This window comes from Macaca fascicularis, chromosome 19, assembly GCF_037993035.2.
Source record: "Macaca fascicularis isolate 582-1 chromosome 19, T2T-MFA8v1.1".
NCBI lineage: Eukaryota > Metazoa > Chordata > Mammalia > Primates > Cercopithecidae > Macaca > Macaca fascicularis.
The window spans coordinates 43,383,435-43,398,597 of record NC_088393.1 but is presented as its reverse complement, the minus strand read 5'-3'; the positions used below and the strand labels follow the sequence as shown (position 1 = coordinate 43,398,597).

Genomic DNA, 15,163 nt, shown 5'->3' with positions numbered 1-15,163 from the left:
TTCCCCAGGACCCAGAGCCCAAGCTCCTCCCTCCTCTCTCAGATCAGATCAGGAGGCAGATCGCATAGAGATCAGCAACCAGGTCATGTTTATTTCCTCCTGGGCCTGGCAGTCTGGGAGCAGAATATAGACAAAGGCACTGGGGCGCCTGGGTCTGGCACGGTCTGGAGCTTGGCCGCCTGGGTGGCAACTATGAAGGGTGTGCCAGGGCGTGCAGGGACTGGAGTCATCCTCCCAGAACCGAGAGAGGGCCCTCTGGGCATGGAGGCATCACAAATGGTAGGCTTGGCACAGATACAGGGGAGAGGTTACGGAGCGGGTGTGTGCAGGGCCTGGTGGGAGTGGGGAGACCCTTGGACAGAGCTTGTTAGAGTGTTCTAGAGTCAAGGGAAACTCCAGGCAGGCATATTGGGCCCTGGATGTTGAGAAGCTGGGTAACAAGTGCTGGGAGAACAAAAGCTGTGGGTCGGCAGGCCCCACAAAGATGTGACTGCAGACAGGATGGGCCCTGGGAGAGACCGAGGCTCCAGGTGACTCCTATAGCGAGGCGGTGAGGGGGTGGGTCTGGGGCTCCAGTTCAGGAATACATAGTCAGCTGCAGCCACTGGGGAGAGGAGGGTGGAGAGTGAGGACAGGGAACCCCAGAGCACCAGCCCCTCTGCCCTCACCCAGGGACTGCTGGCAAAATAGGAGGGAGGGGACTGCAGCTCAGAGCTGGTATGAAGGGCCAAGGGGTGGGGTCCCCCCAGGCACCCGTACCCCAAGATGGGGGTTCTTACCTCCTGGATGTTCACCTGGATTTGTCCAGTGCCATCTTTGTCAAGAGATTTGAAGGCACCTGGAGGAGGAGATGGGGAGATTTAGGGGTAGGGAAGGAAGGAGACTGGTTTTTAGCATAATAACATTACACAAATATATGGGATGACAATAATAGCAGCTGGTACTTCACCGAGTATTTACTGTGTGCCCAGCTGTGGGGAAAAGATAGATCAGCCTGTTACTGTGTTTATATAGAAAGAAGTAGACATGGCCGGGCGCGGTGGCTCAAGCCTGTAATCCCAGCACTTTGGGAGGCCGAGGCGGGCGGATCACAAGGTCAGGAGATCGAGACCACAGTGAAACCCCGTCTCTACTAAAAATACAAAAAATTAGCTGGGCGCGGTGGCGGGCGCCTGTAGTCCTAGCTACTCAGGAGGCTGAGGCAGGAGAATGGCGTGAACCCAGGAGGCGGAGCTTGCAGTGAGCCGAGATCGCGCCACTGCACTCCAGCCTGGGCAACAGCGTGAGACTCCGTCTCAAAAAAAAAAAAAAAAAAAAAAAAAAAAGAAAGAAGTAGACATAAGAGACTCCATTTGGTTCTGTATTTGAGATGCTGTTAATCTGTGACCCTACCCCTAACCCTGTCCTTGCAAGAGATATGTGCCGTGGTGACTCAAGGTTTAACAGATTTCGGGCTGTGCAGGGTGTGCTTTGTTTAACAAGTGCCTGAAGGCAGCTTGCTGGTTAAAAGTCGTCAACATTCGTTAATCTCAAGTATCCAGGGACACATACACTGTGGAAAGTCACAGGGACCTCTTCCTAGGAAAGCTAGGTATTGTCCAAGGTTTCTGCCCCTGTGATAGTCTGAAATAAGGCCTTGTGGGAAGGGAAAGACCTGAGCGTCCCCCAGCCTGACACCCGTGAAGGGTCTGTGCTGAGGAGGACTAGTACAAGAGGAAAGAAGGCCTTTTGGCAGTTGAGATAGAGAAAAGCATCTGTCTCCTGCCCGTCCCTGGGCAATGGAACATCTCGGTGTAAAACCTGATTGTATGTTCTATTTACTGAGAAAGGAGAAAACCTCCTTAGGGCTGAAGGTGGGACGGGGGCTAGCTAGCGGCAATGGTGCTCTTTATGCACTACAAAGGTTTACGGAGATGTTTGCATATGCGTATCAAGGCACAGCACTTTTCCTTAAACTTATGTCACAGAGATCTTTATTCATATGTCTCACTGCTGACCTTCTCCCTATATGATCCTATTATCCTGCCACTTCCCTTTTTCTCAGATGGTAAAGATAATGATCAATAAATACTGAGGGAACTCAGAGACGGTGCCGGCGCGGGTCCTCTGTATGCTGAGCGCCGGTCCCCTGTGCCCACTTTTTCCTTCTCTATACTTTGTCTCTGTGTCTCATTTCTTTTCTCAAGTCTCTCGTTCCACCTAACGAGAAACGCCCACAGGTGTGGAGGGGCAGGCCACCCCTTCACCCAGCTCAGTGTAAAGTGCTTTCCAGGTATTAGCTCATTTAATCCAACTCTGTGAGATAAGTGTCATTTTAAAATGAAGCACAGGCTGGGCATGGTGGTTCACACCTGTAATCCCAACACTTTGGAAGGCCGAGATGGGAGGATCAATTGAGCCCTAATCTGGGCAACAGACACCTCATCTCTGTTTTTTAAAAAAACTAAAAATTAAGAAAAGGAAAAGAAAAAAAAAAAAAAAAATGAGGCAGAGAAGGGAGGGGCCATGCCCTAGGTCACACAGCAAGAAAGTGAAGAAATGAGGATTGGAATCCAAGCTGTTACCCTCCTCAATAATGGCCTCTGTGTACTGATATCACCTCTGCCCAGCCCCAGCCTCCTACTGACATCTATGCTCCATCCTCTCCAGTTCCAAGACTAACAGGCTACTAGAGGGAGGCTCTGCACTCTCTACTTCCTGCCCCTAGAGTCTTACAGGTAGGTCCCCACATCTGCCCTGAAACTTCACTCCATGTTCCCCACCCACAGGGAATCTAGACACAATGACTACACTATCATCACTCAGTTACCACAACCCTCAGGTGTCCACACCCACAGCCTCCTGCACTCCCTGGCTGCCTTTTGTTTTTTTTTTTTTTTTTTGAGACAGAGTCCCACTGTGTTGCCCAGGCTGGAGTGCAGTGGCACAATCTTGGCTCACTGCAACCTCTGCCTCCCAGGTTCAAGTGATTCTCCGGCCTCAGCCTCCTGAGTAGCTGGGACTATAGGCGTGCACCACCACACCCAGCTAATTTTTTTGTATTTTTAGTAGAGACGGGGTTTCACTATTTTGGCCAGGCTGGCCTCAAACTCCTGACATCAGGTGATCTGCCCACCTTGGCCTCCCAAAGTGCTGGGATTACAGGAGTGAGCCACGATGTCTGGCCCTCTTTTTTTTTTTTTTTTTTTTTTGAGACAATGTCTCTGTGGCCCAGGCTGGAGTCCAGTGGCAAGATCATAGCTCACTGCAGCCTCACCCTCCCGGGCTCAAGTGATCCTCCCACCTCAGCCTCCCCAGCAACTGAGACCACAGGCATGTGCCACCACGCCCGGCTACTTTTTTTTTTTTTTTTTTTTGTAGAGATGGGGTCCTACTATGTTGCCTGGGCTGGTCTCAAACGATCCTCCCGACTATTAGCCTTCTTGCTGGTAGATCCAGTGTCTATTTTTTTTTTTTTTTTTTGTAGAGATGGGGTCCTACAATGTTGCCTGGGCTGGTCTCAAACGATCCTCCTGACTATCAGCCTTCTTGCTGGTAGATCCAGTGGCTATTTCCTGGCCCTTCTTATGTGACTTTTGGCCTCATCTCCCCTTTCTGTCCACTTTCTTCAACTCCCTGCTATCTCACATACCTGCTTCTTTTCCTCTGTCACTCTTCATGCATTGTCCTGGCCATGAGATCTTTCTTTCTTTTTTTTCTTTTTTGAGATGGAGTCTCGCTCTTGTCACCCAGGCTGGAGGCTGGAGTGCAATGGCATGATCTCTGCTCATTGCAACCTCCGCTTCCTGGGTTCCAAGCAATTCTCCTTCCCTAAGCTTCCTGAGTAGCTGGGATTACAGGCATGCCCCTACGCCCGGCTAATTTTTGTGTTCTTAGTAGATATGGGGTTTCGCCATGTTGGCCAGGCTGGTCTTGAACTCCTGACCTCAGGTGATACTCCTGCATCGGCCTCCCAAAGTGCTGGGATTATAGGCGTGAGCCACTGTGCCCGGCCTGGAGGCCGAGGGATCTTTCTTTTTTTTTTTTGAGACGGAGTCTCGCTCTGTCACCCAGGCTGGAGTGCAGTGGTGCAATCTCAGCTCACTGCAAGCTCTACCTCCCAGGTTCACGCCATTCTCCTGCCTCAGCCTCCCGAGTAGCTAGGACTACAGTTGCCCACCACCACACCTGGCTAATTTTTTGTATTTTTAGTAGAGATGGGGTTTCACTGTGTTAGCCAGGATGGTCTCGAACTCCTGACCCTCATGATCCGCCCACCTCGGCCTCCCAAAGTGCTGGGATTATAGGCATGAGCCACCGTGCCCGGTAAGGCCAAGGGATCTTTCTAAAGCCAAATCTGACCCTGTCCCTCCCTCTGCCTAGAACCTGCAATGGCTCCCCAATGTCCCTGGTAGAGTCTGAGCACCCCCAAATTTTGCACCCACAATCCTGCATGACCTAATCATGTCCACTGCTCCTAACTTCTCTTACTTAGCTCAGATCTCTGACAGATCCAAGTTCAAATTCCGGCTTTGCAACTTCCTAGCTGGGTGACTATGAGCAAGAGATTTTGCCTCCTTGAACCCTAAGTTCTTCCTCCGTAAAATAAGGACAGTAATTCCTACTTCTCAGCCATGTCTTCAGCATTCAGTACACTAACACTCAGAAGGCCACATGCAATGGCTCATGCCTATAATACCAAGGCTTTGGGAGGCAGAGGTGGGAGGACTGCTGGAGCTCAGGAGCTCAAGACAAGCCTGGGAAACATAGCAAGACCCTGTCTCTACAAAAAATTTTAAAAAATTAGCCAGGCATGGCAGTGTGTGCCTGTACTCCCAGGTATTCGGTAAGCTGAGGCAGGAGGCCTGCTGGAGCCTAGGAGTTGAGGCTGCAGTGAGCTGTGATGGTGCCACTGCACTCCAGCCTGGGCAACAAGAGCAAGACTCTGTCAAAAAGGAAAAAAAAAAGAAAGAAGAGAGAAAGGAAAGGAAAGGAGAGGAGAGGAGAGGAGAGAAAGGAAGAGAAAGGAAGAGAAAAGAAGAGGAAGGCAGGAAGGCAGAAAGAAAAGACAAGAGAAAAGAAAAAAGAAAGAAAAGAAAGCAAGCTAAAAGTACCAGAAGCCCCATCTTCTTTCCCCTTCTAGGCCTTTGCACAGGCTGTTCCCTCCCCCTGCAACAGTATTCCCTACCTGCTCACTAAGTTCTCTCCTCATCCCTCAGGTCCCAATGTTCCCTCTCCAGTGAGCCCTCCCTGACCCCTTGGGCTGCATCAGGTGCCTCCTGGATTGGATTTGCCCTCTAGGCTTCCCCAAGCACAATCTGAGCACACTCTGCTCACTCTTTCCCTCACCAGAGCCCCAGACCCTCAGCCTGTGCTGCCCCCATCACAACCCATCACTCTGCCCTGAGCTTCCCCTCTCAGCCATCACCAGTCTGAACTGTCACTGTCTGGGGACTCGTCTCTCCTCCACTAGACTGTGCGCTCCATGAGGGCAGAAACTGGGGCTGATTCAGTCACCCCTGTGCCCCTAGCATCGCCCACCTCAAAGTCAGGCTTAGAGGAGACTTTGGCCCATAGAGGTCATAGGAATCCCCACCCAGGAAGACAGCTGGGGCATCACTCACGGAACATGGCGTCCAGCCTGACCAAGCAGCTGATGAAGTTGTCAAAATCCATGTTCCCACTTTCATCTGAGTAGCGTCGGATGATCATGTTATAGAGATGCTCATTCAGGTGGAACCCTGAGATGGATTTAGTCCTTCAGGTGTGGGGGCCACATGGCCCAACCCACTCCCATGCCCAGGAGTCAGGCCCAAACCAGCTGAGTAAAGGTTTTCTCACCCATCCCACTCCCAGCCCCACCATGTCCCTGCCAGCCATACCTGCCGCCTCAAAGGCCCCTGGGAGTTCGCTACTGCAAATGGTCCCTGATCGGTCAGTGTCAAACTGTTTGTATATGGCCTGTGGGGACAGAGAGATCGGGTCCAAGTGAGCATTGTAGAGCATGGTATCTCCGTGGCTTGGGGGTCTGGGTGCCAGGGATTTCAGAGGTTGCTACACACCTGCCACCTTTTGATGTTGTTCCACAAGTACTTGAATTCCTCAAAGCCCAGCTTCCCTGTGGTGTCGCTCTGGTGGGAGGGTGTTAAGAAGAGTGACAGCTACACCCAGATGCACGCATCACGTGCACTGTGGACACGACGGTGATACAGCAAGCAGGGGAGCCAGAGCTGAAACTCCAGCTCCCGCTTGGTCCTAGTCGTATCACCTGGTGTGCAGTTTTATTTTTCATTTTATCCATACATATCGTCACTTATATTTCTAAATAAGGATTCTCTTTAAACATAACTAGGCCGGGCGCGGTGGCTCATGCCTGTAATCCCAGCACTTTGGGAAGCCAAGGTGGGTGGATCACAAGGTCAGGAGGTTGAGACCATCCTGGCTAACACAGTGAAACCCCGTCTCTACTAAAAATACAAAAAATTAGCCTGGCGAGGTGGCAGGCGCCTGTAGTCCCAGCTACTCGGGAGGCTGAGGCAGGAGAATGGCATGAGCTCAGGAGGCAGAGCTTGCAGTGAGCTGAGATCACGCCACTGCACTCCAACCTGGGTGACAGAGCGAAACTCCGTCTCAAAAAAGGAACATAACCATGAGGAATTATATTCAACTACTCTAAAGTACACATTCCTTGCCTGAAGAGTTGTTAATTGCTCATTCAGAAAATTCTTGATAGGCCAGGCGCGGTGGCTCCCGCCTGTAATCCCAGCACTTTGGGAGGCTGAAGCAGGTGGTTCACTTGAGGTCAGGAGTTCAAGACCAGCCTGGCCAACATGATGAAATCCCGTCTCTACTAAAAATACAAAAATTGGCCAGGCGTAGTGGCACACACCTGTAATCCCAGCTATTTGGGAGGCTGAGGGAGGAGAATTGCTCAAACGTAGGAGGCGGAGCTTGCAGTGAGCTGAGATGGTACCAATGCACTTCAGCCTGGGAAACAGAGCAAGACTCTGTCTCAAAAAAAAAAAAAAAAAAAAAAAAAAAAGAAAAAAAGAAAAGAAAATTGTGGACAGTAACTCAATTTCATAAATGTTAGGACATGTGAAAAACAAGTGTGTGGCCAGGCATGGTGGCTCATGCCTGTAATCCCAGCACTTTGGGAAGCCAAGGCAGGTGGATCGTTGAGCTCAGGAACATCACTTTCTCACTAAATCTTCGGGACACCAGTTCTACCAGGACTATTTCCAGAGAAAGAAACATATTCAAAGCTGAAAACTCTACCCAATATCATAGTTAAGAGCTAATGTGTACAGACCACATACTATGCGTTATGCACAATGCTAAAACTTTTGCATGTAGCTCCAATTCAGTATCACCATTATCACTCACCCATTTTACAGACAGAGAAACTGAGGCACAGAGAGGTTCAATAACCTGGTTAAGAGGTACAGTTGGGATTGCTTCGCTCTATGCAATATGTCTGTGATTACGTGACATGTATATATGTGTGTGTCTGTACTGCCTTATGTGTTAAATGTGCATAAGGGCAGGCGCAGTGTCTCAAGCCTGTAATCCCAACACTTTGGGAGGCCAAGGCGGGAGGATTGCTTGAGGTCAGGAGTTTGAGACTTGCCAGGTCAATATAGTGAAAGTTTGTCTCCTTATAAACTATTTTTTAAAACAAAAATAAATAAAAATATGCATGCATCAAAGGTCAGCTGATGGCTGGCCCATATACAGATATATGTGTGTTCCTGAGCACACTGCCTCATACACTTTCACGCATGTGGGTGTGCTCTTAGGTGTGTGTGTGTGTACATGTGCATGTGGCTGTTATACATTTAGGTTCCCAAGCCCAAAAGACCTGAGTCCACAGACTGGAGTGACGAAACCTCTGCTCACTGCAACCTCCACCTCCCGGGTTTAAGCTATTCTCCTGCCTCAGCCTCCCAAGTAGCTGAGACTATAGCTGCACACCACCACGCCCGGCTAATTTTTGTATTTTTTAATAGAGATGGGGTTTCACCCTGTTGGCCAGGCTGGTCTCGAACTCCTGACCTCAGGTGATCTGCCCACCTCGGCCTCCCAAAGTGTTGGGATTACAGGCATGAGCCACCACGCCTGACCTTTATCTATAACTTGAGACAAATGACTGCTTCTCTCAGGAAACTGAGCCTCAGTTTCCTCATCTGTAAAATGGAGTATAATAATTGTGCCTGTCCAACAGGGTGGTTGTGAAGGTTCGGTCACTTTATATAATTAAAGTGCCAGCTGTAACAGCTGGCATTGTTATGATTTACTGCCACATGTCTGTAGGTGAGTGTGCTCTGATGAATGCATTTCCACATCTGTGGATATGAAGGCTACACATTGGCTTTCCAAACATACTCTCAAAAAACTCCCTGTGCACCCAGGGCCTCTCCCACACTGCTCCCAAGGATACATCCATCACGGCCACCATGCTGCGACACGTGTCAATGCCAAAACCATCAGTCTTCAGATCAGGGTCTGTGGGCAACAGGTTGAAAGTCAGAGGCCAGAGGCCAAAGCCACTCAGGCCCCTCTGCCTCTAAACCTACCCTATTCCTTGAGCCCGGTCACTTACGTCGTGTCACAACCTTATTGAGAATGTTCATGAGTTCTGTGGCGCTGACCTCCATGTCCTGCAGACGGAAGTTAGGGGCAAGTCAGGCGTGACTGAAGGGTCTGAGAATGTCATGGAGAATGGGAACACTGGGATTGTCACGGTCAAGGGTGTGTGCGCAAGGGCAGCCACAAGGGAAGGGATGGAAGGGTTAGGACGGGGTCAGGGAACCCCAGGTTACTTACATCTCCAGCCAGCTGGGCAAAGAGTCTCCGGAACTGCCGGACCTCCTCACTCTCGTTGGCCTCAATGTTGGAGTAATGTGTGCGTGGGGGCTGCAGAGGGAGGAGAGCTCAGAGCAGGGGGAGGGGAACCCGGCCAGGACGGCTCCCCACACCAAGGCACCCTGGGTGAGAAAGTCAGAGTGGGCTGGGCAGCTTGATGAGAAAAAGAATGAGAGGTGGTAGTGAATGGGTGCGCGTATGTGGGGCATGGCTAAGACCCATGGCGAAGCTGCGGACATGGCACGGGAGGAACTGGCAGAGGAATTTCACAAGAAGGGGAGGAAGGTGGGACTTCTCTACAGGAACAGGAATGGGACCTCGAAGAGGCCTTGGCAGGAGAAGGGGGTCTGGTTGCAGAGTGGGCTTACCGGGGGCTCCGGGTTGTATTGCGCAGCCGCCTCGCTGCGAAGAGATAAGGGGGAGGGGTTAGTGTCGGGGGCGGGGCCTCCAACGGGCAGTACTACAGAACCATCAGCCCCAACGCTCCAGATGTCAGCCGCTATCTTCCTTACTTGGTTGCTGTGCCCTTCATCTGTTCTTGTCCTCATCTGTCCCAATCCACATGGCCCTGGTCGTGCCCCTCTTCTCCCTTCCTCAGGCCAACCCCACCCTTCAGGAGACCCAGAGATCCGTCCCCTGGGAGGCTCCACTCCTGCCAGGCACACCTACCCAGTGGCAGATTCCAGTCATCTCGGCCACCCTCAACCTAAAAATCCCACACAGAATCAAAAACCCCCGCCCCTTGGAGGGCTCACTTCATAGAGGCTCTGCCCCAGCTTCCCAAGGTCTTATCCTCCTTAGGTGCCATCTGCCCAAGACTCTACTCCATGGCCCCCTTCCTAAACACCTGTCTTCCCAACATCCTACCCCAGCCATTGGTCCCCGTCCCTTCAAGGGATCACTGCTCAGTGGCCATGACTAATTAGGCCAACCTGCCCTACCCCTACCAGGGCATTTTTCTCCATTAATCCCGCCAGTTCCCAGCAAGCCCAGCCCATTCTGGGCTATTTCCTCTATCCCATTAGGTCTTGCTTTCTCCTGGGCTCACCTCCTCATTAACCCACCTAAAACCTCTGACCACACTCATAAGTCAAGCCCCGACCGTAAAATGTCACTCAGACGCATTGGCTCCGCCCCTTTAACGTTCATCTCCAGGTTAGCCAATGCAGGCCGGGCCCAGACCCATAAGCCCCACCCTCCAAAACTCCACATCGGTCCCCTCAGGACCACATTGTCCTGGTCCCACACAATCAGACTACTCCCGTATCAAGCCCCGCTCCCAAGGACTGATATCCGCCTCATTGGGGTCCACCCCCTTATAACAGGACTCTCAAACTAGGCCACCCCGGCCTAATTCAGGTACCCAGGTTAGCCTCCAGGTTAATCCTATTATTGTTAGACCACGCCCCTCCCGGACCACGCCCCCTGAGGCACCTCCCATTCACACTTCCAGGCCCCGCCCCTCCGATAGTCGCCGCCTTACCTGATGGCGCTGATGACTCCGCCTAGGATGCGCATGGCAGTTCCACCGCCACCGCCGCCTCCGCCGCCGCCTCCACCACCGCCGCCGCCGCCCCCGGCCCCGCTGATCAGGCCTCCAAGCACATTCCCCAGGCCCCCACCCAGGCCCCCGCCTGCCCCGCCGCCGCCGCCGCCGCCCTTCAAGAACGAGTTAACCAGGAACATGGCTGCGACTCACTGCTGGGGGGAAAAAAGGGGACCAGTGGGTGCTTCGCCCCTGAGCCCACACCCTCCCCTCAAACACGCATTTCCGGCAGCTGGACACGGGAGAAGGGATCTGAGGCCTCCGGATGGGGGTCTGAGTTTGCGAGGGCGGGTTGTCCTCGCAAGGTTTGCAACCTCCTCGGGTCTAAAAGGCACCCGTGGGCTTGAGGGAGCCTGGACTGGGTGCACGCGTTAACGGGAGGGTGTAGGTCTGGTGGGGGTTCTCTTGGTGGGGACCCCAAGTTGGCGTAAGGCGTGCCCGACGTGTCTGGGCGCTAGAATGTGAGATCCAGAGCCCAGACTGAATGTAAAGGTCCTTGGCGGGTCATGGGCGCGGAGCAAACATCCACCGCCTAAAGGGCCCCAGGGCGGGGTTTAGGAAATCCTAAATGTGGGCTTGAGAATTCAGGTATTCCCAGCGGCAGGATTCCAGTGTCACCTCTGGCTTTGTGGGCTCGGGTCTAAGATCGTGGCTGTGAGCCCTGGGTTCCCGGATAATGGGGTCCCTCGCTGGAACTGGGGGCACAGATCTACGATCGTGGTTCAAGACACCCCAAGGAAGAATTCACAGGGTATCTCTGAAACCTATGGGCCTGTATTTTGGATCATGAGACAGAGGGTGGAGAAGTAGGGGACGTCCCCGGGACGGCATGAAAGGGTGTCGAACAGGTCTGAGGGTTCGAATCTGAGACCATGGATCTGGGGGGCTCCTGAGGCCGAGACTTCACGGTTCGCCAGGTCTGGGGGCCGCCAAAGCCGGAATTGCGGGGTGCGGAGGGGGTACGGGCTGGGCGCTTACCACCTCACGCGTCCAAAGGTCTGGGAGTCCGTTCCGCTGCCGCTCCCGGGCCTCCCGCAGCGTCCGGCTCCTGAGGGCGGGGCCGGTGACTCAGGCCGCAACTCTCGGGTCTGACACTGCACCGCGGCCCGGCTGTCTCCCGCGCGGTCCTAGAGCCGAAGCGGACATTGCGCATGCGCACCCCACATCGCCCTGCTAGCGGGACCCGGATTTGGGCCCCGCCCTACACGTTTCCAGCGCCGGAGGTCTTAACCCCGCCCTGACTCGGTAGGCTGGGGTCTTCCCGACACCCCTCAGGTCTGGGTGCAGGCGCCGGGTGATGAGAACTCGGAGGAGACCCACACCCCCCCAGTGTCGTAGTGTGACAGCCCCTAGGGCCTGCCAATATCCTTCCAGGGTGGCAGTTTTCGGTCCGCTCACTAAGGGACTCCGCACGGGCCCTTTCCAGGTGTTGTCGCGACAAACACCTCCTGGAGGCCTGTAGTATGCTTTGGCTCACACGCAGGAGGACAATCGCCCGTGTCTGTGGCGAGGACTGAGGCTGGAGTGCCTTTCCCAGTGCCTGCAGCAGCCCGGATGGCAGTCAAACCGCAGGCAGCGCAGGCGCCGCCTCCCAGGCGAACCTTACCACGTCCCGCCCCAGTCAGGGGCCACATGAATCATTCCTTCCTGGACTGGCCCAAAGGGTGTCCTCAGTATGCTAGTGTCTAAAGAAGGCCCCAGACACAGGAAGATTCCTTTGGCGGCGGCCGGGTTTCTTTATTTACTTAAAAAATATTGTTGTTTTTACGTAATAGAGACGGAGGTCTAGCCATGTTGCTCAGGCTGCTCTTGAACTCCGGGCCTCAAGCCATCTCTGCCCTCAAGCCATCCTCCTGCCTCAGCTTCCCAAAGTACTGGGAGGTACTGGGAATACAGGTATGGGCTACCGGCCTTTTTTTGATTTAATTTAATTTTTAACAATATTGTTTTTACATAGCCTGGTTTTTTTCTTTCTTTTCTTTTTTTTTTTTTTTGAGACAGCATCTTGCTCTGTTGCCCAGGCTGGAGTGCAATGGCGCCATCTTGGCTCACTGCAGTCTCCGCCTCCCAGGTTCAAGCGATTCTCCTGCCTCAACCTCCCGAGTAGCTAGGATTACAGGCGTGCACCACCACGCCCAGCTAATTTTTGTATTTTTGGTAGAGACGGGGTTTCGCCATGTTGACCAGGCTAGTCTCAAACTCCTGATCTTAGGTGATCCACCCGCCTCGGCCTGCCAAAGTGCTGGGATTACAGGCGTGAGCCACAGGTGTCCAGTACTTTTTCAGGACTCCTCAGGGGCAGCTAAATATGGCCCCCAGGCAGGCTGGTTGGCTCTTAGTCCCTACCCTGGAGGCTGGCTAGGCTTGAGTTGAATCCTGGCTATGCCCTGTAATAACTGCACAACCCCAAAACAGTGACTTGATATTCCTGAGCAGCAATTTTCTCATCTGTAAAATGTGATCATGGGTTGCTCCATACCACTAGGCCCCCTATCAAAATTAAATGATATCGGCAGAGCACGGTGGCTCAAGCCTGTAATCCCAGCACTTTGGGAGGCCGAGACTCGTGGATCACGAGGTCAGGAGATTGAGATCATCCTGGCTAACCCAGTGAAACCCCGTCTGTACTAAAAAATTCAAAAAACTAGCCGGGCGAGGTGGCGGGCGCCTGTAGTCCCAGCTACTAGGGAGGCTGAGGCAAGAGAATGGCGTGAATCCGGGAGGCGGAGCTTGCAGTGAGCTGAGATCCGGGCACTGCACTCCAGCCTGGGCGACAGAGCGAGACTCCGTCTCAAAAAAAAAAAAAAAAAAAAAAAATTAAATGATATCTGCAGGAATACTGATTATTAAAAAAAAACTTAAAGCAGTGGCTGGGTGTGATAGTTCATGCCTGTATGCCCTGCACTTTGGGAGGCTGAGGCAGAAGGATCTCTTGAGCTCAGGAGTTCGACTCCAGCCTGGGCAATATAGTGAGAACTTGTCTCTACAAATAATAATAATATAGAAATTAGCTGAGTGTGGTGGCATGTGCCTAGTCCCAGCTACTCTGGAGACAGGTGGGAGGATCACCAGAGCCCAAGAGGCAGAGGTTACAGTGAGCCGAGATCATGCCACTGCACTACAATCTGGGTGACAGAGCGAGACACTGTCTCAAATAAATAAATAGCTGGGCACAGTGACTCACGCCTGAAATCCCAGAATTTTGGGATGCCGAGTTGGGCAGATCACCTGAGGTCAGGAGTTCAAGACAATCTGACTAACATGGAGAAACCCTGTCTCTACTAAAAAATACAAAATTAGCCGGACATGGTGGCACATGCCCGTAATCCCAGTTACTCAGGAGGCTGAGGCAGGAGAATCGCTTGAACCCAGTAGGCAGAGGTTTCAGTGAACCAAGATTGCACCATTGCACTCCAGTCTAGGCAACAAGAGTGAAACTCCATCTCAAATAAATAAATAAATAAATAAATAGGTGATAAATGCTTTGTAAATGCCAGCTATTAGCTCTATGTCTGTGCCCATGCTGCTCCCTCAGCCTGGAGGCCACCTGTATTCCTCAGCTGGTGGACTCTTAGTCATCCTTAAATAATACAAAAACAGGCCGGGTGTGGTGGCTCACGCCTGTAATCCTAGCACTTTGGGAGGCCGAGGCGGGCAGATCACCTGAGGTCAGGAGTTTGAGATCACCCTGGCTAACATGGTGAAATCCCCTGTTTCTACTAAAAATATAAAAAATTAGCTGGGCGTGGTGGCGTGTGCCTGTTATCCCAGCTACTGGGGAGGCTGAGGCAGGAGAACCGCTTGAATCCAGGAGGCAGAGGTTGTAGTGAGTCGAGATCGCGCCATTGCACTCTAGCTTGGGCAACAAGAGCAAAACTGTCTCAAAAAAATAAAAAATAAAAAAAACAGATAACTGTCAAGGACTCCTCCAAGTGCTTGACGTCCATCAGCTCCCTCATTCTCCTAACAGCCCTGTGACATAGATGCTATTTATTATCCCCATTTTACAGAGAAGTAAACCCACTCTGAGGTTAAACCCAGGCAGCCACGCTCCCTAGCCTGTATCCTTAACCACTACCCTTATGCGTTAATAATATAATTAATATAATAGCTCAAATAACAAGATCACAACAGACAAAACTAGTTGCAGCTGATGTTTCCTGAGGCCTTGCTGGGGCCAGGCCAAGGTAACTGCTACACAAGCCTTGTCTGCAAGGCAGGAGAGAGAACGGAGATTCTGAAAGGCAGGGTCACGGAGGGTGGCAGAACCAGATCTGATCCCGGGCTTGGGTGATGACAAATCTTTTGGTGATGACTAATCCAGATTCCCTTCTCACCACACCCCTCCCTGCCAGACTGCTGCAGCTCTCTGCCCTCTCCCGAGGCTCACTTGCTGCCAGCCCTCATGCCCCTGGCCAGGAACTCTCCTGCCACCTTTTTTTTTTCTGGCCTGGTTGTGTAGCTACTCAGGCTGCAGGTGTCACCTCAGGAGTCATCTCTTCCAGAAAGCCCTCCCTGTCTCCACCCAGCCTGAGACTAGGTGGAGCTTCCAGTTATATGCTTTCAAAATGACCTGTACTTTCTCATGGCACTCACTGCCAGTCGTAACCATATTGTCATCTCGTTCTGGCCCCCAACCCCTTATTCCTGGCCAGCCCCAGGTGTTAGGTCTCCATCCTCCTCTCTGTACCACTCATGCCATGGGGTGCCTCCCCTCTATGCACAGCTTAAATCCCATCTCTAGGCTATCAACGCCCAGTTTTTTGTTTTGTT

At 52.3% G+C, this 15,163-nt stretch overlaps 1 protein-coding gene across 2 annotated transcripts; it reads right to left on the bottom strand.

Moving 5' to 3' along the window:
• Nucleotides 1-65: 65 nt before the first annotated feature.
• CAPNS1 (calpain small subunit 1) lies at nucleotides 66-11,460 on the bottom strand. Of its 2 annotated transcripts, none has more exons than XM_045379688.2 (11): nucleotides 11,369-11,460; nucleotides 10,328-10,545; nucleotides 9,213-9,246; nucleotides 8,806-8,895; nucleotides 8,582-8,639; nucleotides 8,420-8,484; nucleotides 6,042-6,110; nucleotides 5,862-5,940; nucleotides 5,604-5,720; nucleotides 780-838; nucleotides 66-604 (listed from the first exon to the last, which is right to left on the bottom strand). In XM_045379688.2, the coding sequence occupies exons 2-11, from the start codon at nucleotides 10,528-10,530 to the stop codon at nucleotides 578-580; spliced, it is 801 nt and encodes a 266-aa protein (XP_045235623.1). In that variant the 5' UTR covers nucleotides 10,531-10,545; nucleotides 11,369-11,460; the 3' UTR covers nucleotides 66-577. The 2 variants fall into 2 exon arrangements, with proteins under 2 accessions (XP_045235623.1, XP_045235624.1); XM_045379689.2 differs by having other exon boundaries at nucleotides 10,328-10,542.
• Nucleotides 11,461-15,163: the final 3,703 nt, after the last annotated feature.